Consider the following 24,135-nt stretch of genomic DNA (forward strand, 5'->3'; position numbering starts at 1 on the left):
TCCAAGGTCAAACCATCATTAAACCGTTGCAAATCAGGGACCTTCTTTGACATGCTCTATTTATTTAAATGGGGAAGTTTATGGGGAAATTTAGATGGGGAAGAAAGGGAGGTAGTGACAGATTTTATTTTCCTGGGCTCCAAGATCACCACAGATGGGGACTGCAGCCAAGAAATTAAAAGACGCTTGCTCCTGGGGAAGAAAACTATGGCAAATCTAGACAGCGTACTAAAAAGCAGACACATCACCCTGCCAACAAAAGTACATATAGTCAAGGCGATGGTTTTCACAGTTGCAATGGATGACTGTGAATATTGGACCATAAGGAAGGCTGAGCGTCAAAGAATTGAGGTCTTTGAACTCTGGTGCTGGAGAAGACTCCTGCGAGTCCCTTGGACTGCAAGGCGATCCAACCGGTCAGTCCTAGAGGAGATCAACTCTGACTGCTCTTTAGAAGGCCAGATCTTGAAGAGGAAACTCAAATCCTTTGGCCACCTAATGAGAAGGAAGGACTCCCTGGAGAAGAGCCTCATGCTGGGAAGGATTGAGGGCAAAAGAAGAAGGGGACGGCAGAGAACGAGGTGGCTGGATGGAGTTACTGAAGCAGTCGGCTTAAGCTTAAATGGACTCCAGAGGATGGTAGAGGACAGGAAGGCTTGGAGGAACGTTGTCCATGGAGTCGCGATGGGTCAGACACGACTTCGTAACTAACAACAACAAATTTATTTAAAGACTGCCATATACAGGTCTCTTAGGGGCATGCATAAGTGCACCTGCGTGCCTACCATCCCTGTCCTAATATTCCTTTTTACTTACTCTTTTCACGTATCCAAATTATGTTTATACTTTTCCCTGTTATCTTATATATGATTGACAAATAAATAAATAAAATAAAAAATAAATATTTTCTGCAGAATTGCAACCTGTCTGGAAGTATTTTAGGGCCTCACGTTTTGTTGCATTGTTCATTTGGAAATATAATGAAGCAAAGCCCCACCCTGTGCTTCTGACACAGTAAATGGGTTTAATTTTTTTCAAATTAGTCTTTCTCTAACCCAGATGTTCAGGCTGGAGGGTTTCTGGGAACTGCAGCCCAAATAACATCTGGAAGGTAACAGGATGCCAGGAATCCAGCTTGCAGAATCTTCCTCCCGTAGTTGGCTCCAAGAGAAATGAATCATACCCATGCTAATCTTGATCTATTGCCGATTAAATCCTGATTGATATATCCGGATTATCCAGCCAGCTTTGCAAAATCCAGAAAAGAGGAACAGGAAAAAGAGGCCCGCCCCTTCTCTCGGTGGCCCCGCCCTTTATGCTAATCAGCGCTGAATCACGCTCGTCAGGAAAAAAAAATACGCGTTCAGCCCTAGATCCGATGAGCCTTGACGGGGCGAAACCACCCACGACGCAGCGAAGGGGAGCTTAGAAAGCCAACTAGCGTCCGCGTACCATTCCATCATTCGGAGAGCAGCCCAATAAAACCTCTTTCTTCATTTATAGAATATATATTATATCCTAAAAACCGCCACCTGAGCTTTCAGAGCGGCTGTCCCCGTTTCCCAAAGACCTATTCTTGATTTCCCCCCCCGTCGCCTCATTTTGGTATATCCCATGTTAAAAAAAAAAAAAGCGACCAGCCGAGTAGCGGAAGGGAAGGAAAAAAAGCAGTAGAAGAAGGAGGAGGAGGAGGAGGAGGGGCGGAGCCAGCGGCGAGCCACGTGACGCAGGGCTCCTCCGCCATTTTGTTCTGCGGCGGCTGAGTATTTAGAGGCAGCCGCGGCGGGCGCAGCGGGGAGAACCGTCCGTTTCAGGGACCGCCGTCGTGTCGACACCCCGCCGCCAAGGCCGCTGACGCCGCCCCGTCCCCGCCATCTTTGCCTCGTTCTCCCGGGCGGCGCAGCGAGGGCGGGAAGAGAAGCCGAGAGAAACGTCAGCAACCCGCCCCCCACCCACCCAACACCTCACTCCCCTCACGGGTTCCCTGACCGCGCCGCCGCCTCAGCAGCAGCAGCAGCAACAACAGCCACCACCGTCGTCCTCTTCTTCCTCGCCCCTCACCCGGCTCCGCCATGGTCGCTGCTCCGGCCGGCCCCGAGTCCTCCCCTTTCTTCGCCGGCCTGGGCGCCCCAGCCGCCATGATCTTCAGCGGTGAGACACCATCCCCCCCCCCTCCCGGGAGCACCGCGGTGGGGGAGGGGAAGGAGGAAGGACCACCGGGGTGGGGGAGGGGAAGGAGGAAGGACCACCGGTTTGGGTGGGGGGGGGGGGCTGCTGCCATGGGGGGGGTCGGCGCCCCTCCACGCCTTGCCCTCGCACGACCCGCCGGGCTCTATAAGGGGGTGCCGCTTCCATCTCTTTGAATTGGAGAGGGTCTCCAAATTGGGGGTCGTCGCGGGAGGGGGGTGTAAGAGGGAAATAATGCTATTTTTAAAGAAGAAAAAACCCGTTTGGGGAGGGGGCGACAGGAGCCCCCCTTTTTTTTTTGCCCCAGCTGGTGGTGGTGGGGAATGAGTGGCAGCCTGCCAGGCTGGGGATGATGGGAGCTGGAGTACCGGCGGCCACCCTGGGCAAGGCTGCTTTGATTTAAAAAAGAGAGAGAGAGAGAGAGAATCCTTTCTCCCCCCCCCTTTCCCCAAAAAAAAAAGAAGACTCGTCTTGTGCCATTGTCGGGAAATGCCACCCCCGCCGTTCCTGGGTGGCGAGGTTGGCGCATTGGGGAAGGGCAAAAGTGGCTTTTGGGCGATGTCGTCTTTTCTCTCTCTCTCTCTCTCCCCCTCTCTCTCTCTCTCTTTGCTGCTTGGGAAGCCCCACCCTGCTTGGAAGGATCCAGTAGATTCCTCTCCCACCACCCTGGCTTTGGAAGCCCCCACCCTTTCCTGCAGGGGATCCTTTCCTGGAGGGGAAAAGACAGGCAGGTTTCCAAACACACACACACACACACACCCCAGGGGAATTTGGGTGCCTTGGGCTTTTTGGAGGGTGGATGATGCCCTTTAACGATTGATCTCATTTTTTAAGAAGCTTGCCCCCACCACCACCACCTTGTGACATCTGCTTGCTTTTTTTCCTCCAGTATAAAAAAAAAGAGGAAAGGAATCTTGTCTTTTGCTCCAGTTTTTCTCTCTCCCTTCCCTCCCCCCCCCAAAAAAAAAGATTTAAGCAGCCGGCTGGCCTCAAGTTGGCTGCAGAGATGTTCTTGCCCAGGTGAAGGGTGGAACCCCAGTCTGGCTGGAGCCAGACCAGCCTTGCCTGCTGCTTCTGTTAACACACCAATTTTCCTGCCTTGGGGGGGATGGGAGGGAAGAGGTATTTTGAGAAGGGGTCCTTTTTACTCTTTCTGGTCTGGTTGGCTCATCTGGGGAATTTGGAGGGAGGGGAAAGGGGGAGATGGAAGAAAAGGAGATAGGCTGCTTTGGGAAAAGGTGATGGGAAAGGGGGGGGGAGGAATGGGGGTGATGTCATAACACCAGCTGATGGAGGAACCCTGACCAGCCATGTGACTGTGGGAGGTTTAGAAACCTCTGCTGCCTTCCCCACATCCATGAATTTGGCTAAGCTTGCAATATACCCTTGACCTCTTCTCTTGAGCATTACTGTCCTGTGCAGCTCACCTGGCCTTCCTGAGATCTTAGGAAGACTGGGAGATGCCAATGGGGCCAAGAAAACGCATTTCCAAATTAAGGAGGAGAGCTGCAAAGAGGAGGGTTTTTCCTAGCAGTATCTCCCCTTCCTTCATTGTGAGCTTATCTGAAGGCTGGCTTTTCAGAACGGAGATAGCCCAAAGTAGGCCGCCAGGCTTGTGAGAGCTATCCCATTCCTTAAGAATTGTCTGTGACTGAAGCTTGCAGGTATTGGAAGAATGAATACTGTGAAATTCAGTCTTGATTTTTGTGGCTGCTTGATGAAATAAAGAGTCCTAAGCCGCTGATAAAATGAAACTAGTGGCCTTACTTCTGCAGCCTCAGTTCTATCTTTTATGCTCACTTCATTGTACAGAACTGGGGCTCATCCAGAATAAGACATGGAGCCACATCTTTGACCCATATCTTTTTAGGATGATAGGAATGTTGCAACTGTTGGTACACAACCTTTAAATTTCCTTGAAGACTGACTAAAATTAAAACAATATTACAATCGTGTGCTGTGTTATAACACTGGGATTGGTGGACACGGTTTTAAATTATTGCTTCAGATAAAGAAACCTCCCAGTGGCTGTCTTCACCTATCCTGCTAAGGCAGTTTAACCTTGGCTTTATTAAACTAGAATTGGCTGGGTTGATGCATGGCTCAAACCACATTATGCCAGTTTGTCAGTATTGTTAATACACAATTCAGACAGCTCCCTTAAAACAAATAGTTATATTTACAAATATGGCAGTCTTGTGAAATATATTTGCCCTGAGATTTAATTGAACTTTCATTTTCATTCTGAAGGTACTATACAAATTGTGCCTAGCTTGTCATTTTCCTTTTTTGGTTACATTTAAGATAAAATTCAATTGACAACTTCTCAGGAGAATGTTTCCCTGCAAAGCTTAACATGCATTTGAATCATCCTTAAATATTTTTTTTCTTTCCTCTGTAGGGGTGTTGTGAGGATAAATTAGTTGTGAGAGTGGCTAGCCTGAGGCATCCTGACTAAGGCATTGTGACTGGATAGAAATGAGAATTTGAGCTGCCTTCATTGAAACCATGGGGCCTTTTTGTGTTTGCTACTGCTGTTCCAACCAGCTTAATTGATTTCCTTGTAGCAATTGAAAAAAGAAATGAGCAAGGGTGAAAAAAGAGCAAGCTTTAAGCTTCCAGGTCTATTTATGCCATGCAACTTCCTTATGTCCTTTTCCTTTTTCATGCGACTTAATAGTTAACGGAAATAATTTGCAAAGCAGTGAAACATCAGGTTGACTTTTGCAGTTTATGGATTATCATTAATGAGTTGATAGCAGCAGCTTGCATCCTTGAACTGAAACCATTGGCCCTGCCCCAAGGGTCCAGACAGGCTATTCATTCTGATGCCATTTCTAAAGACTAGAACATCTGTCTGCTACTTTGGTGCTGCCCCTCCACCCTCAGAAAATCCCCAGTGCAGAAATACTAAATACTTTTTATTTTTTTTTACTGTAGTGGAAGGTGGACTCTAAGGAGATAGTTGTATGCGTACAACGCAATGCACAATGGAGTGTAGCTAGTCCTTGACTTACGACCACAATTAAGCCAAAAATTTCTGTTAAGCAGGTTGGTTGTTGAGTGAATTTTGCCCTTTTTTACAACCTTTACAGCCTTTCCTGTCACACGTTTACGCGAATCACTGCAGTTAAGTTAGCAACACGGTTGTTAAGCGAATCTGGCTCCTCCCCATTGAATTTGCTTGTTAGAAGGTCGCAAAAGGTGATCACATGACCCCAGGACACTGCAGCTGGCATAAATATGAGCCAGTTGTCAAGCATCCACATTTTGACCTGCACCGGTTGTAAGTATGAAAAATGGTCATAAGTCAATTTTCAGTGCCATTGTAATTTCAAACAGTCACTAAACGAACTGTTGTAAGTCAAAGCAAGGACTACCTGACGTCCGTTGTATCTACTGTTGTAAGCTTTTTCTGATTGTGTTGGGCAACTCTTAGTATTTCCAAGTACTGGATGCTCATCTTCCTAATCACTTCACACTGACAGGCCAGAAGTTAATCTGTTTGCGGCAGGCATCCCAGTAGGAGAATCTTGAGATGTGAATAAGGTGGGTAAAAATGGCATTGAGTTCTCCCTTGGAGGGCCATAAGGAAGAGAATAGGTGGTTGTCTATTATAGGCCTTAATGACTCATTGGAGCCTAGTTTGCTGCTAGCAGATCCAAGCCTTGTTCTGTGCAAGCAGGGTGGATGCAGAAGTCGTGTTGTATAAACACCCTCATCTCGGTCCTATACACACTAATTTCTGATGATAGTAAACATCTCATAGAAACCATTCTAGTCACTGCTGGCTAATCTTGTGAGGGCTCACTGCTTCACTAATGACCTTCAGGCGATCAGTCAAAATTGATCTCTAGCCTCAAGGGATAATGTCATATTCCCTCTCTCCCCACCTTTCATTAGATTATAGCAAGGATGGTCAAATGCCACAGAGTAATTTAATTTTTCCTTGCAACTTGGCTCTAACTAAAATGTTTCTCATTGCAGAAGGAAATGGTGACAAATTTCCAAGGAGTAAAATGGCCATAATCCCTGTCACAATTGTTTCTTGAAATGGCATGACAATTGAAGTTACATATCATGCTGAGTCAGGGGGTCTCCAAACTTGGCAACTTTAAGACTTTGGAGGTCCACAAATCTTAAAAATTGCCAAGTTTGAACACCTCTGCTAAGCCAAAGATGACGCATTTGGTTTCACCTTTGTTGTACGAACCCAAGCATTTTGGTTGACAGACCATGATTTATGACAGGGCAGTGTGTAGAATAAAAAATTGACAAGAGTGAGGGAATTGGGAGTCACAGATTTGGTTGGTCCATCTCATATGAACAAGAGTACTTTTGCATTTGGTCCTTTGGTTTTAATTGCAATTTGCTTATTTTAGGGTAGGTATTAGAATTGTCCTCTATCACAAAATAGTGATTGTGTCATCAGTTTTAGCAGTTATGATTAAAGTGACTTTCTGTATAGAAAGACAAGTTTGGTAAGTACATGTGCCTGGGATAATTCATATAACCTGGAATCATCTTTAGCTATCGTGGTGGCTTGTCTTTCTTCTTTAGAACATTGGATATTGGGAAATTAGGTTCATCCTAAGGCCTCTTATCTGCAAAATTTTGTGATTATTAGTGCCATTTCTGTACGTGAACTGCCAGTGCAAAGCTGCTGTTTTCTGTTTTGGCTTATTATGTCAGCTTATCAGTAGATTGACTAGGTCTATATTCTGCATTAGGCCATCATGTGGTCTACTTCATGGTGATTCAAGGCATGTATCTAGCCAGGGAAATACTTCTTTTAAAAAATGCATGAATTCAACCAGTTTATGGTCCAATCCACAAACCTTGTTTAAAAGAGTTATACCTTAAGGGAATTTATGACACACCCACTATCTTCCTGAGTTTCAAAAGGCCTGATTTAACTGTAGATTCAACATTTCTTCAGAACGATGTCTTAGAAACAGGTAGCTATGGGCAGATGGTTGCTGAAACCATCTGGATAACATGCAGCTTATTCATGCCAAATTGTTCTCTTAAGAATCTTTAGGAATCTGATGGCTGAGAAATTCAATAAAACCCAGTAGACCCTATTCTATTAAATACATATCTAGTCAGATAAATTCCTCTATTCTGACATCATTATCATTTGGTTCAAAGTACCATTTTTGGAAAAATAGCTGCCAAGAACAACAGCATGGGTGCCCTTTGCTTTTAGAACTAAGACGTATTTATTAAGCAGCAGTCTTACGATCCCAAAAAGAATTCTAAATAGTTTTAAATTGTATATGTGGCAAAAAAGAATTAATATTTAATATAATGCTACTAGAAGCCAAAAAATATATATTCCTGGAAATATGGGTTGGGTGTTAACCCCTCTTCCCCCAATAATAGCCTGCAATTCTAGTTAGCATTGTGGATAGTCTGGGTGGGGCGCAATCATAAAGTGCAGGAATTCTGTATTTGAGCAGATAAAGATGGTCTCTGTAGTTTGAATTGCCCAATCCTATGAAGGAAACCTTGCTTCAAAGGGGAGGGGGAGGGGGATTCAATCAAGATTTCCTTTCAGACTGATATTTAGGAATATTTAGGAATAATGCTCAAGAACCGTGTTCACTTAACATGCTGTATGAAGCCTATCACTGGCTATAAATAGTCACTGCTCTTCCGTTTGAGCATTCCCACAGAGTTCGGAGGCAGAGTTGTGTTAATACGTTGAAGCACAGATTCCACTGAAACTTTTAACATTTTAGAAGTATTTATATACTATATTTAACTTTTTACTATATCAGATTGATTAGTCCTGGAGGCATTTTTTTTTTAAAAAATAGGATGGTACTTGGATAAAAAAATGCTACCTAAGGGGTCAAAGACACTAATAAAGACCAATAAGTAGTAACCTAATGGTACCATTTCTTGATTCCCTGTGTATCAAAGTAGCTTGCCTATTGGATAACCTTACATGAATGTGCTTAAGCTAAAGATGGTGAATATGGGCCCATAAACACAGTTGTGTTGGGGTTAGGCCCATCTCTCTGTGTGAACTCTGACCAAAGAGTAAGCTTGCTTATATTTGAATCTTGAGAATTATAAAGCCGGATAACCAATTTATTTTTTGGCCACTGACTTTCGGTAGAGGGTGGCATTACAGTTCCGTTTTCTATATTTTTCCAATGAGTGTCCCTCAAACCTGATGGGAAATATTGTGGCAGCTTCTGAGCAAGAACATGCTGACTAAACTGCTGGATCATGGAAAAGGATAAAACTCCTGATTCATTTCTGAAATAAGCCGTATTGTCTTAATTTTCTGTACTCTTAAGCAGAGTCACCATAATGACTGAAAGTCTTCTCTACATCTTTCATGCTTGTCAGCCATTCTAACGAAACCAGTATTGTTCCAAGAACGCAGAGCATGGTACTGTATTGGTTTTTTTTTAAAAAAATTGTGCAAAGACTGAACTGATGGGAAAGTATCTTTTTAAAATCTTCATTACAACAAGGTTTAGTTGTTTTCCTGCTTTATATTTTCTGTTGACGCTTTTCTATTTTTCTTTCACACCATAGTTAAAAAAAATACAAACAGCTTAAGCAGCAGTTTTCGAATAAGCAGTTTTTTCCCCTTCTTTCCAATTCCTGCTCACACCAATTTAGAGAGAGGAACATTTGAAATCCTGCCATAACTGGTAGACTAGCATGTAGACAGACCACAGTTCATTTAATCCTCAATTTTGGGTGCTGTCTAAAGTAGCACTTCCCAGATTAATACGCAAATTAAAAAAGTGCTGCATAGCAACATTTGGCAAAATGTATTGTTACTGAATCACCAGTTTCAAAGGGGCTAAAAAGTATAAAAATGGATACTTTATGTAATGTCCTTCTTTAGAATTTGAACAGAATGAATAAATGCAGCTAGGATGGGACATGTGCTGCACTTACCTGTGGGATTGGAGAATCAGGTGTGTGCTTAAGGTATCCATTCTTAAAACTACCTGTGGCTTTCTGATTCACAGTCTGTTTATGTGACAACTGGGGAACAAATTGCTTTTTGCATTCCACCTTGTGCCATTGAACAAGAACAGGCTCAGCCATGACAGGTTTCCTATGAAAGTACCGGTAAATAGGTTATTTTTTGATCAGGGCAGATTTGATTTAAATCAAGTCAATTTAAATCATAATTTTTAAAGAGCAACTGTCCCGCAGCGGCTCCTCCTCTGACCTGCTGTTGACTCAACAGCAGTCCGAATATTGCAGAATATACAGCCTCATGCTAATAACTAAGCTCCATTTTATGCTGAATAAACTAGATTATGAACGTATCTTAAATAGAAAACTATCTTTAGATAGATTTTTACTTCAAAAGCATTTCATTAAAATAAATTTGATAAAAATAAAAAAAATCACATTTAATTTTTTAAAAAATCAGATTTAAATTTAAAAAATCCGGGTTTTTTGGATTTATTAAAAAAATCGATTTTTATTCACCCTGATACTGTCTCCCTATAATGTTAAGGATGGAGTCTTGTTGAAGGTCCTCTTTCGCTCCTGCTCAACCAGGAGATACTAATTTCTTCAGGTAGCCTGTGAGAACTTCACAAGTAGCACAAACTTGATCTCTGCTGGAGTATCACTTGTGAAATATACTCTCTAGTGACTTGACACAAAGATTTGAGATCGCCTTGCCCTCTTGTGTGAAATTGTGGTCCCTCGGTCAGATCATAGCTTTCTGGAGCTTGGCAAAATAGTTTTCTTTCATGATTCGAAAGCATTGTATGTTACGAGTCTCAATCAACCTCCAAAACTAAATTTTCCCTCTATCAATTCAACAGGAACTCTCCCCGCCCCCTCACCTTCCCTATGTATTAATTTACTGTATGTTTTATTTAGCAGCCCGCAAAGCTGGCAGGTGCCATTTAGGCACTGCTGCTTTACATCTGAAATTGGGAAGTGGAAATTAAGTTGTGCTCTAAGTTTCCTATATTTGCCAAGCGAATGCTTGAAGTGCAGCTAAAACCTTTGACATATCTTTCTCCTAGTTGCTGCAATTGGCCTTTATTGAGAGTAGTCAACAAACAGTTTACCTATAATTTAAGAAATGAATATAAAACTATTCCTTTTCTATCTGACAGGTGAATTACGGGGTTCATCGTTATAGCAGATAATCCTAATCATTCAGATGAATGGCTGTCAATATCACTGAGATTTAAATGTCACTAGTTGATAGATCTATTTGTAGTTCCTCATGCTTAAAGAGGGCTTGGCCACTGTGTACACCAATGCGAATTTGTGATATGGAATAACATTTTATTCATAGGCTGAAAAAGCCAAATCTTACCAGGCATACTAAAACTTTTGAGGAGAACTTACAAGTGGCTCTCTGGACCTCAGCCACCCTTTTAAAAAAAAATAAATCACTTTTTGTGTTGATCCCACTGTAATCAACCAAATCTCATTGGCTAAATCAGGGGTCTGCAAACTAACAATGACTGTTTCACAAAATACAATGCATCAAGGGGGGGAATAGTTTTTAAGAAAGTTGTCAAATTGTAATAAGATCTAGAATCGGGTTATGTGAATTTTTCACAACAGTGATGCAAGAATTTGCAAGCTTCATTGGGACTTAAACGGAATGCTCATATGTGCTATATATCAAATGTCTTGGACTTCACTTCTTTTTGTTACAAGTTGATACCCAGTGATGAGTTTTTAAGTTTTGAATTAGCAGCAAGTAGTTACTTGTTTGAGTTAGGGTTAAGATATATTTTTATCTCATAAGCTGGGTATAATAATCACCAGTGAGGTTAGATCTCAGTTCCCTAGGATTTTATATTATTTATTTATTATTCAAATTTCTATACCGCCCTATCTCCCGAAGGACTCAGGGCGGTTTACAGCCCTATAAAACATAAAGTATAAAATAAATACATGTTAAAACAACATTTAAAAAACTTATTCCATTAGGCCACATTTAAAACTATAGTTAAAAGTACAAAAGATACCCTCCATGTGTTTCCTGCAGTGCCTATTGAAAAAGAAGGAATGTAAAGTGGCAATACCAACCCTCTAGTGACATTTTTATTTGGGGGAATACTTGAGGATACTATGTGTGCCCAAGAGTCATTCATAGGAAGTGAAAACTGATCCCTGCCACCCTTTAAAAGTATTTTATGGTGCTTGTGAAAGATGGATACAGGGGATTTTCTTGGAAGTCTCCGTTGGATTAAAGTGATCAATTTTTAGTCCCTTGATCCATAACTATTCATTTGGCATTTATTTAGACAAGGCATCAACAGATGGCTACCCCCATGATAGTTCCTGAGAAAGGAACGATTAAAATTATTTGTGTGTACTTGGCCTTCTATAAAAACAAATACCGATTCAGTTAAGCTGGAAATGTAGTTCTTGCTTTCAGTTTGGAATCAAAAAGGATTCCATGTGATGCTCACAGTTCCATGTGAGTTCCATGTGATGCTCACAGAAACAAGGAGACAGTCTCAACTGTCCAGTATCTCTTGTAGCCATGGACCTGGTTGTAGCAATTACATATATGATTTATCTGAGCAGCTACATGGTCAAGAAAGAACTGGTTTAGCAAGTGCAGGTCACCTGGTTTTGCTGGGCAAACAGGTACAAACTCTTAACTAGCTTGTTGCGAATCCTCGGGTATCGGGTGATAGGGGCTAAGATGGCCTGCAGGCTTCGAAAATGATCAATCCCGTATTTAGAACTGTGCCGAGCAAGTATGTGTGCATCGCTTACCTACTTTTTTTAGTATGTGAAAACAGAAATGAAACATCACTTTAACCTGTGAGCCAGCCTGCAAACGCAGACTCTCAAAAAATAGGCCCACACAGTCATTTCTCATTATGTTTCCAGAATAGTTGCGTTAGACGCAATTTTGCTTAAAATTTCACCTTTTCTGATGGGGCTTTGATTTTCACAAAGAGTAGCCCTGTCCTTGGAAGGTGTAAACCTACTCGTGGCTAGGTCAAGGACTAGAGATATCAATAAGAGAACTTTCCATTGTGAGAGGACTTTGGTCTGTTCTGGGACTGTTGACGCAGCAAAGCAAAGATAACAGACCGTGTTCTGCAATAAATTTCTAGAAAAGAAGCATGAATAGAATCCTGTGCCTTTAGAAGTTTGTTTACGTCCCTGCTTTCTGTAGCACACAGCCTCACCTGCAGAGAATCCGCAGTGTAGTTAGTTAGGGTACTAAGAGAGTGAACAAAGAGTCAAGGAATAGTGTATGCCTAATTTAGGAGGGTGGCCATTGTACAGTCCCCGATCCTAGGTTTTTGCACACTTGTGGTCCTGGCATGCTTACAAGCAAAATGTCCTCCTGCAGGGTGTCCCATGGCCACTGTCAGCAAGGATTCAGCTCATTTCTATTACTGTCTTTAGTGAAGAATTTAACTGCAAGGAAGGGATGAAGGAGACAAAGTGACACACAACATCTTTACTAGCAAACCTCAAAGTGCCCTGCTAAGTATCTGCTTGAGTTATTTTTCTCCCAGGAGCAAATATTTGTCATGATAGTATCTGTTCTCAAATTTTGAGGGAAAGCCAGAATCCTTGTTAATTTTGCTCACTGCTAAACCAGCCTGGGCAACAGCAGAAAGACAGCTTTCTGCTCTCCCAGTTCTACCTCTTATGCCTTTCTTGTTTGTGATCGCCCCATTCCAGCCTTCAGAATCGAAACTGGCATTTTGAGAGCCACAGTGAAGGATGGTATTCGATCACATGCTTTTTCTTTAAATGGTGGTGCCACCATATTGCAGGCTAACTCTGCCCATTGCCACAGTTCAATTCTGACTGGCCTGAGGTAGTCTCATTCTTCCATCTTTCTGAGGTCAGTAAAATGAGGATCCAGGTTGGGGCCAATATGCTGACTCTAAACCGCTTAGAGAGGGCTGTAAAGCACTATGAAGCAGTCTATAAGTCTAATTACTATTGCTAAATGAGACTGGGACAAATAAGTCCATCTTGGCTTGTGCTTGGGTAGACTTTGACTCATTGAAGGTGGAGAGAACAAGCTCAGCTGGTTGAGTTGGTTATATAAGCAAGCAAATTTTTGCATCTTTCCCAGGTGCAGAAATTGCTTTCCATTTTGTTTGTATTGAAAAAGAAAGGGAAAGTTCAACCTAATAACATATTTCAAATTTATGCTGCTTCTCAGTGAATGAAGCAAGGGCAGGATCATTTTTGCAGCCCCGACCAGAATTTCTAAATAGTAATATGGTTTCTTGCTTTTGGAAATGGGAAAATTGGGGTCTAAGTGTTTAAAATGTATATTTAATATCAAAGAAATTCCTAACATTTCCCAGGATCAAAAAAAATTCCCAGCTTCGCCTCCCTGTGTGACAAAATCCTTCCCACCTTGCTCATGGCAAACTCTTAACCTTTGTAAAACAAAAGGAACAAAAGTTGCATCCGTACCACTATCAAACAGTAAAGGAATATTTACTGGACTAAGCTTGTTACCTAGAAGGTGATAATATATGCAGTCCTTAGGATCAATGTCTAGTTGCCCAGAGTCATTGATAGAGATGGATGGTCATAAAAGATGGATGGATGGATGGATGGATGGATGGATGGATGGAAGGAAGGAATTTCAAGCATAAATGACCTGGCATGGTTTTAAAAAAGGGACACTTAGAGAGGCTCTTACCTGAGCAAATGCCTTCGTGGCTAGAGGGTAAGCCTGTACGTTGCATGACAAAAGTTGGGCCTTTTGTAGGACTCAACCTCTGCCTTTTCTCTCTTGCAGCCTTGGGCGCCGCCTACGGCACAGCGAAGAGCGGCACAGGCATAGCTGCCATGTCGGTCATGAGGCCAGAGCTGATCATGAAGTCCATCATCCCTGTGGTCATGGCGGGTATCATAGCAATCTATGGCTTGGTAGTGGCGGTCCTGATTTCCAGCTCTGTCGCGTATGACATGTCGCTATTCAAGTAAGTTTCTCGGCGAAGGCAGGGCTGCAAAGGTCCCTTGCGGCAGGGGTGATACTCCGAATGTAGCCCCGCCCAGCCTCTCACATGGAGGTTTCAGAGGCTGAAAAAAGCATCATAAACGAAGCTTCAGAAAAAAAGCCTCTGAAACAGCTTATGGGGCTTTTTTCTGAAGCTCTGTTTTGGAGGCTTTCAGAGGCAGAAAAAACAGCAAGGCACAGAGCTGACAACCAATGAACCTTTTGCTAAAATTCACCTCTGGGAACAGTTGATTGGGGGTATTCTGGGAGGTCGATCCATCAGCTTTTTTCTTATTTTCCCCCCAAAAAAGTAAGGTGCGTCTTATACTCCGAAAAATATTGTAATCCACATCTGGAAGCTTGTAGATTCCCAGTGCCATATCTTCAGGTAGTCCTCAGCTTGTGACCATTTGTTTAGCAACTGTTCCAAGCCAGAAAAAAGTGACCTATAATTGGTCCTTGCACGGCTGCAATCTCCCCACAGGCATGTGATCAGCATTGGGTGCTTGGCAACCAGCATGTATTTATGATGGTTGCAATGTCCCGGGGTCATGTGGTCCCCATTGGTGACCTTCCCAAGCAGCTTCCGATCAGCATAATCACTGGGAAAAACCAAATTCGCTTAACAGCCTTGCTTAGCAACTGGAATTTTCTAGTCCCAATTGTGGTTATAAGTCGAGGACTACCAGTCCGGCATTGGGTGTTGTGTTCCTAAAATTGTGCAACGTGACGAAGGCCCCATCCCACTAGAAAGACTCTTCATCACCTTTTGGGATATCAAAACCTGAATTTATTTCCAGAACTGACTCCTGACTTGAGTCTGACTCTATTGTCTTTCCTTGTTTCTTTCATTCATGAAGCAAAATTCTTTAAAACAAAAGAACTGATATCCAATGCAAATCTTTTAATTATTCATTGATGCTTAATTGAAACACATTGGTAAACTAATCCTCCTGCTGCTATGTTAGACATGCCCAGAAGTTTCCAGGTGTGCTTAAAATGGGCTGAAACACAATCAGCTTTAAATTTTCATGAGGGGCTGTACTTGACAAGGGAAACCCACTCATGTCTGTCCGTTCAGGAATAACTATATTGCTTACGGTAGCTTTCAGTCTTAGAAAAGCGAAGATTAATTAGAAAGGTTGAGGGGAAAAAAAGTACATGGATGCAAGGCCGGATGGTTGGTAGCATCATTAGAGGAAAGCTAAGAATAGCTTGCCAAGAACTTGAAGGAACAAAACGTTTTATTCCTGACAAAATGAGACTTGGCCAGTGGCATAAAACTTGTTGAATATGAGATATCAGTAGCACTTAGATTTACATACTGCTTCACAGTACTTTAAAGCCCTCTCTTAAGCAGTCTACAGTCAGCATATTGGTCCCAGCAATCTGGGTCCTCATTTTACCCACCTCGGACGGATGGAAGGCTTGAGTCAAGGCTTGAGCCAGTGAAAATCAAACTGCTGGCAGTTGGCAGAGTTAGCCTGCAATACTGCGTTCTAACCACTGCGCCACCACAGCTCCATATGTCACTATCATTCTTGTTGCCTCGGAGAGCCCATCAGAGGTCCACCCAATATTTATTTGTTTCACATTTTTCAACCGCCCACCTCCCTTAGATGCAAAACCATAATGTGGCTAAGTTAGTTCATGACTTTCTTTGTAAGCCTAAAGTTGGCTTCTTTGAACAAACCATTGCTACACATTGTAAGAACTCAGTGTTTGTGTGCAGAGGCTCAGGTACAATTGCATCTGTTGTACCAGAAGTAAATCCAAAGTAGCAATGCATTGGCAACTAGTTTGCCGAGGAACTACCATGTAAATACATAAGTCAGCAGAGAGTCCTAACATTTATGAGATGTGCCCTGCTGTGGCAATCTCCGAAATGTGATTTGCTTTATTGTTTGCTCCTTAAGGGGTTTTGAATATTCTGTCAGTCATCTTGCCATGTAATTCTTCATAATTGGGAGCGCTGCATCAGCATATATTTAGTGCCCTGGGTTCTGCTGAGCACAGTTAATGTAGCTCTGAGATGCTTTTAATTACCAGCACTTTATTGTCACAGGAGAGTAAACATGAGCCCACTCTGCAGGGAGGTTTTAGGCTGGCCTTGGTGAAAACAGCCCAGTTGTAGTGGCCTGCCAGCAGAGCTGGCAGAAGATTCAGACAGTAAGGATTTTGGGGAGGAACATGGGCGAGTCCTGCAGTCTGGGGAAGGCTCTGATGCGTGGGAGGCAGAGAGAGAGCCAGATGCCAGTTATCAGCTGCATTCGGACATCAGTGAGGCAGATGAACAGCTGGAGCCTTTTCCCAGTGTGCGCATATGGAGAGTTGCCAAACGAAGGGAACAGCTAAAGAACAATGGTCATAAGGCCACAGGTGGATGATGAATGGCCCCTCCCATGGGGAATAAAAGAGAAGCAAAAAGGGAGTGGAATTTGCAGGAGACAATTAGTTCGCTTATCGTGACTCCTTGCCAAGTTTTGAAGATACCGGCCTAGCAGCCCTCCAAGCCAGATAAGGTCCGTGACTGTAAATTCACCCTTGATAGACTTTGCTGAATGTGAATGAGAAGAATTCACAGTAAATTAATAAAAAAAGCGGGGTTTGTCGGGACAAGGGGTTTGCATCATGCTCTTGGGAAGCTTGGGTCAGAACACCAGCTTTTAAAAAAAGGCGTTCCGAGCTGGGTCCTCTTTTCAACCAGGTCTTCTGCGGCTGGAGGCTGCTCTACCAAGGTCTTGGGAGAGAGGAAGTTGACTTCCAGAGCAGAAGTCAGTGTCTTCCTCTTCTCCAGAAAGCAGCCAGTCTTCCCTGATTGAAGCGGGTGGTTTCCAATGTGCCCTTCAGCTTGTCTTCCTTTCCCTTCCCTTCCAGGAGCTTCCTTCAGCTGGGCGCTGGACTAAGCGTAGGCCTCAGCGGTTTGGCCGCCGGGTTTGCCATTGGCATCGTGGGCGACGCAGGCGTCCGGGGGACGGCGCAGCAGCCGAGGTTATTTGTGGGCATGATCCTGATCTTGATCTTCGCCGAAGTCTTGGGGCTGTACGGCCTCATCGTTGGCCTCATCCTTTCCACAAAAGGGTAACGGCCCGCAGAGCGCGATGGAAAACAAAACAAACTTAAAAGTTCCAGAATTTGAAAAAAAAAAAATATATGGTCTCTCCACAATGTGTACAGTTGTCATCAGTTTGGTAGTTGATCTCTTGTAAATTTTGCGCAATGTATGTGACTTGTCTGTCCTCTGTGTACTTTGATATGAAAAGCAACGAGGGCCTGCCACAAGCCTTTTCCCGCGAGGCTTGTGGGGGGGGGGAAGCTCCTTTGCTGTTTTCCATCCATTTTTGCCATTAGAGTCCTTTATGTATAAATATAAACTAGAAAATGGTAACTTCCCCCCCCTTCTCTCTCTCTCTCTCTCCATTGGATGTTTTATTTATAAGACTTGACATGTTCATACATAATGGAACAAGAGTTTTCAATTTTCCATGCTCTCTCTCGCTCTCTCTCTACACACACACACACACACGTAAAATATATATATATATATATTAATCTCATGCATAGATAGATTACTACACTGTGGGGTTAACTGTTAAGTGCAGAGAAATCCTTGGATGTAATTTGATTCTCAACGATTGCTGTCGTGTCCTGGTATCGGAGTGTGAGACTGTTTGTGTTTATACAGATAACAGCAAAAAACGTCTGAGACACTCCTGTGTTCCCAAGTAGTAAAAGCTGTATGCTCTTCTCTGGCATCCAAAAGTTGTGCAGCCAGTGTTGGATTTTGCAGTAATACGTTTCCAGGTAATAAAAAAAAAAAAATTCCTCCACTGTATCATGGTCGCACGGTGTGTCTTGTGAGTTGCCTTGAGAGGCGGGGGGAGGGGGTTTCCAAACCCCTGTACCATTCATCACAGCCTTCCACCACCTTTTAATGAAACTGGTCAGTCATAAATGTCAGAACTAGGGGAAACGTGGTTAGTTTTAGCCTTGAACATATCGGGGCATGAACAGATTATGTGAATTCGGCCCATTAATTCGGTTAATTTGGAGTTGGCGGTATTGAACAAACCCAGCCGTCAGAGTAAATCCTTCGTATGGCTAAAATAGGTTCTGAAAACCAAACTAGGAAATAAAAAAGCTGATGAAGCCGAGCCTCTTAATGCTTTTAATATGGGCTCCTTGGTGCTAAGGTTAGTGGTGTTCTTACAGACATTTTATTACCCAACTAGATAACATCATCAGTGCTAGAAGGGAGTGGGGTTTGCTCTGTGTCTATACACCTGGTCAGTGTCAGTACAAATAGGGTGAGCCAATTATATATAAAGGGTTGGCTCTCAAGCCCATCAAATTTAATTTGGAAAACTGTTGAAACACAAGAAATACATAGCTCTCTTGCCAGGTACACACTTAATTCAGTGTTAACATCGTGGACAGTGCTTTTTTTTTCTCCTTTTGCTTACCGCAACAAAAATAATTATTGTTTTCTGCACACTTGTGCAGGAATTTGTCTGTTGGATGAGATAGAAAGAGGCAGAGATCCTTTTAGGGGGATTATACTTCCAGGAAAAAAAAAATAGCATTTCATAAGGCTATACGAGCCAGTTTTGAGATAGTGGTGAGGGTGCCAGGCTAGAAACCAGGAGACACGTGAATTCTAGTCTCACCTTAGGTATGAAACCCAGCCGAATGCTCTTGGGCCAGTGCCTCTTCTCAGCCCAGCTTGCCTCACAGGGCTGTTGTGGGGAAAACAGAAGGAGGAAAACATGTTCGCCGCCTTGAATTATTTGTAAAACAAATAAGATACAAATAAATAATAAAAATCATGCACCAAAATAAAGAACGGGAAGAGTGATGCTCAAGGCAGGAGCCATAATGCTCCGGTGAGGCCTGACGTCTCCTGTGAGAATCCTATGCAGTTCCCTCTTTCCCCAGTCGGGCCAGCCACGCAGCCCACAAAGGAGGAATCAGATCCCTGCATTATGTATATTCCTGGTATTTCCTAGATTTTCAGGTCACGGACAACCCAGTGACTCATTCACGGTTTTCCCTCGGCTTCGCAAGCTTCAGGGATGGAAATAGATTGAGCACCATCCTCGACTGGCCAAAGAAACACTTGAAAGGGGGGGGGGGCTGCAGCTGGAGATTTATTCCTTCATCCCATTTCTGTGACTCTTTGTCTTTTTTTTTTTTTTTCATTAAAAAAAAAAAGGCTTGGGGCAGAGAGATCTGCAGGAGGGGGTGGGTGGAGGCTTTGAACGGATCTTCCACTTTTCATTTTACACCAGAATGTGTCTTGCTGCAGAGTGAGTCAGCCCTGCAGAGAAGAAGGGGAAGGAAGGAGAAAGGGGAACAAAACAAGAGAAGAAGAAATAAAAATCATGGACGAGGTCACCTAAAATGCTTGGGAAGGAAACTTAACCTAGTCTTTTCTCTTAGCGCCTCATCTTCCACAGGGAGTTCAATCCCAGAGATCTCCTTCCGAGATCCATCTGGGACACAATTCACAGCATTTACCTATTGCAGGTAAATGAGAGACATATTCTAACACACGTCTTGGTGTTCCTACTGCCAGAGGCCCATTTTAGGTTTGAGAGGATGTGTGTCGAGTCACAAGTCAGCCTCGCTTTCATACTTCTGCTCCACTCCCCTAGATCTAGTTCCTTATTTTGATGTGGTTTTTGCTGAGTTTGGTGGTGTTTTCCCGACATCCATTTATCCTGGGATGCGCATTCTTAGTCTTAATGCGAGAAAGCCCCCGAGGATAAGGCAAAACAAAAATCAACAGTCCTATCAGTGGACATCCAGATCTGTTCCTTGTTGCTCAATGATTCACGTTGGGCCTCGTGACTTGGAGTCCGGCCAAGAGATTGGCTTGCATGATCTCATGATCTGCTTGTCCTAGCTGGGTTCGGCAGGCAGGCAGGCAAGGATGTGTTTGCTAACAGCTGGGGGAGTTTAGCATAAAGCAAAGAGAAATCCTGCGCTTTTTGCTTTTGGAAAACAAGAATCCCGAAGCAGAGATTCACCCCTTTCTGCTTTTCGCTTAGTACGTTTTTCTGTGAAAATGGCAAGTAATGATAATAAATCTTCCGCCCGTAGGAAACCATCTGAGTCATCATCCCAACAACCCTTTCAAGCAAATTACAGACAGGTAATTCGGAGGATTTTTTTTTTCCTCCCCGTTTGCTTTGCAAGAGAAACGGAGATGGGTCGGTATGGTTTCATTTCCCTCAAAAACACTCTGCTGAAGCAAAAGAGAAAAAAGGAAGGGAAATTGTTGCCGTTGAGGCTCCAAACCCGATTAGCATGCTGCTCGGTTTGCAGCTTCTCTCTTCCCGAGCCAATCGTGGTTCCTGTCCTTGCTGCCTTCGTCACAAGGATGTCAGAAGTTTTGATTAATATGCAGGTCTGTGATTAGGAAACCCTTTTGAGGATGGGGCCGAGCTTTTCTCAAACCAACTCGGAGCCAGTTGTTTTTTGCTAGTCATTCTCAAACTGACGCAATGCTGCAGCGGGAAACTCTTGCCTGTATTATTGTTATGCGCCTTTGATGCTTTGTAGTTGTTTTCTCATTTCAAAAAAAAACAAAACCCTACAAAATCTGTGTTGTGATGGAACTGCCTGGCATTAAATTGGACATTTGGTCCCGAAGAATAAATTAAGATGTTATTAAAACCCACACAGGGCTGTGTTCTCTCTTATCTCTTCCTTCCTTTCCCACCTCCCCCATCCCCAACGTGTCTAGTTTCATGCCACTGAATTGATTGATCCACATATCATTTTTCTATTTGTGCGTTCTCTGTTCTACTTTTCTCCACCACCTCAGGGAGGGAAGAAATGAAATGGATACGTGTGTACTTCAAAAAGCATTTTAGGAGTTCTCCGAACTGTGCGTGCACATATTAAACTCGGCCACCATGAAACAACACAAAACAAGATAATTTCACGTTGTTAACATGCTACACTTTCTACTGAGCATTATAAAAGTCCACATTTCAATTCCAGGATACTTGGGCTGAATTCATCCTTCCTGTTGGAAGAAATACTGCAATCTTACTAATCTTGCTTTAGTGTGATGTGTGAACACGTCTGTTAAGACTTAGTGTTACCTGTGAATCAAGACATGATGTAGAAAACAGCAACACTTAAGAAAAAAACCCACACTTTTCAGTACCTATTCTGCACTTTAATTGCTAGGAATAGATTCTTAACTGTCAGAACCATACATCTTGCAGGGTCTTCACCAAAATGACAATAAAAGCAACACAACCTGTTTCAACAAATGCATGTTGCATAATGTAGTTCATATTAAAGGCAAAGGTTCCCCTCGCACATGTGTGCTAGTTGTTCCCGACTCTAGGGGGTGGTGCTCATCTCTGTTTCAAAGCCGAAGAGCCAGTGCTGTCCAAAGACGTCTCCGTGGTCATGTGGCCGGCATGACTCCATGCCAAAGGCACACGGAACGTTGTTCCCACCAAAAATGATTCCTATTTTTCTACTTGCATTTTTTACGTACTTTCGAACTGCTAGGTTGGCAAAAGCTGGGACAAGTAACAGAAGCTCACTCCGTTACGTGGTGTTAGGGATTCGAACTGCTGACCTTTCGATCGACAAGCTCAGTGTCTTAGCCACTCGGCCACCGCGTCCCTCATTTCATATTACAGTATGCCAAATTAAAATAACCCCTCTCCTTATACAGTTAAGGAGGAACTAAAAAAAAATGTCTTTATGGATTTTTAAATCGCAGCTTTTAAAACTGCCCAGTATTATTGGGGAAGGAAATGGATGACGCGTACATTTTTTAAGTATAAGGATGTGAATTAATCGATAAAATCTGCAGACTGACAGCTGCATCTGGGACAAGATGCAAGGAACATCAGAAGCATATGCTACAGCTCAAAAGCCAGCCTGTATTTGGCTTTTGACAGTCATTGTCCTTGAACCAGTTCCTAATTCTTTCCACTTTTTCTTGCACCTCAAGGATTGGAGAGCATGAAGGCAGACGACCATAAGCATTTATGCCTATGGGCCCCATTTAATAAAATAATAATCCAACAGCTTTTCTTAAGAGTGTCATTTATTAAAATATAACCTGGTCCCCAGGCAAAGCTGAACATCATCCGTAAAATGGAACAAGCTATGTTCGCAGCACATATTTAACCACACAACAAAATAGCCCAAAAGGTAACCACTAAAAGTCTGTGCTGACCAATTGGCCCCCATCTTCACCCATATTTTCAATAAATCACTAGAGATGTGCTATGTTCCTTCTTGCTTCAAACGCTCTACCATCATCTCAGTGCCGAAGAAGCCCACCATCAAGGAACTGAATGACTACAGACCAGTTGCTCTAACATCTGTAGTCATGAAAACCTTTGAAAGGCTAGTGCTTTCCTACCTGAAAACCATCACGAATCCGCTTTTAGACCCCTTGCAATTTGCATACCAAGCAAATAGATCAACAGATGATGCTGTTAATATGGCTCTGCACTACATCCTACAACATCTTGAGTCTCCAAAGACCTATGCAAGGGTCCTTTTTGTAGACTTTAGTTCAGCATTCAATACCATCATTCCAGACATTCTTCTAACTAAGCTAAACCAGCTACAGGTACCGGAACAGACTTGTAAGTGGATCACAAGCTTCCTAACAAACAGGAAGCAGCAGGTGAAGCTAAGCAAGATCACATCAAATACCTGTACAATTAGCACAGGGCCCCCCCAAGGCTGTGTGCTCTCCCCACTTCTCTCTGTATACCAATGACTGCATCTCCAATGATCCATTTGTTAAGCTACTGAAGTTCGCAGATGACACAACAGTGATTGGTCTCATTCGAGACAATGACGAATCCGCATATAGACGAGAGGTCGAACGACTAGCCTTGTGGTGCAACCAAAACAATCTGGAACTGAACACACTCAAAACCGTAGAAATGGTGGTAGACTTTAGGAAAAACCCTTCCATACTTCCACCTCTCACAATACTTGACAACACAGTATCAACAGTAGAAACCTTCAAATTTCTGGGTTCTATCATATCGCAAGATCTCAAATGGACAGCAAACTTCAGAAACATCATTAAAAAGGACAACAAAGAATGTTCTTTCTGCGCCAACTCAGTAAGCTCAAACTGCCCAAGGAGCTGCTGATCCAATTCTACAGAGGAATTATTGAGTCTGTCATTTGCACCTCTATAACTGTCTGGTTCAGTTCTGCAACCCAACAAGAAAAACACAGACTTCAGAGGATAATTAGAACTGCAGAAAAAATAATTGCTACCAACCTGCCTTCCATTGAGGACCTGTATACTGCACGAATCAAGAAGAGGGCCGTGAAAATATTTGCAGATCACTCGCATCCTGAACATAAACTGTTTCAACTCCTACCCTCAAAACGACGCTATAGAGCACTGCACACCAGAACAACTAGACACAAGAACAGTTTTTTCCCGAAGGCCATCACTCTGCTAAACAAATAATTCCCTCAACACTGTCAGACTATTTACTGAATCTGCACTACTATTAATCGTTTCATAGTTCCCATCACCAATCTCTTTCCACTTATGACTGTATGACTATAACTTGTTGCTGGCAATCCTTATGATTTATATTGATATATTGATCATCAATTGTGTTGTAAATGTTGTACCTTGATGAACGTATCTTTTCTTTTATGTACACTGAGAGCGTATGCACCAAGACAAATTCCTTGTGTGTCCAATCACACTTGGCCAATAAAATTCTATTCTATTCTATTCTATTCTATTCTAAAATGATGGGAAAGCATTGGAAAAAAACAACAACATAGAATACAGGTGGTCCTCAACTTACGCCCATAATTGAGCTCTTCCGTTGCTTAAGCGAGATACTTAAATGAATTTTAACCCCATTTTGCAACTTCCCTTAGCCACTGTTGCTAAGTGAATCACTGCAGTTGTTAAAGTTCATTACGTGGTTGTTCAGTGAATCTGGTCTCCCCCATTGGCT

The 24,135-nt window shown here is 42.9% G+C and overlaps 1 protein-coding gene across 1 annotated transcript; it reads left to right on the forward strand.

Moving 5' to 3' along the window:
* Nucleotides 1–1,726: 1,726 nt before the first annotated feature.
* Nucleotides 1,727–17,981, forward strand: ATP6V0C (ATPase H+ transporting V0 subunit c). The gene is made up of 3 exons (XM_058157097.1): nt 1,727–2,151; nt 13,946–14,129; nt 17,024–17,981. Exons 1-3 carry the CDS (start codon nt 2,073–2,075, stop codon nt 17,229–17,231), a joined length of 471 nt encoding a protein of 156 aa, XP_058013080.1. The 5' UTR covers nt 1,727–2,072; the 3' UTR covers nt 17,232–17,981.
* The last annotated feature ends 6,154 nt before the right edge of the window (nt 17,982–24,135 follow it).

The sequence above is a fragment of the Ahaetulla prasina genome, chromosome 14, assembly GCF_028640845.1.
Source record: "Ahaetulla prasina isolate Xishuangbanna chromosome 14, ASM2864084v1, whole genome shotgun sequence".
NCBI classification, from domain to species: Eukaryota; Metazoa; Chordata; class Lepidosauria; order Squamata; family Colubridae; genus Ahaetulla; species Ahaetulla prasina.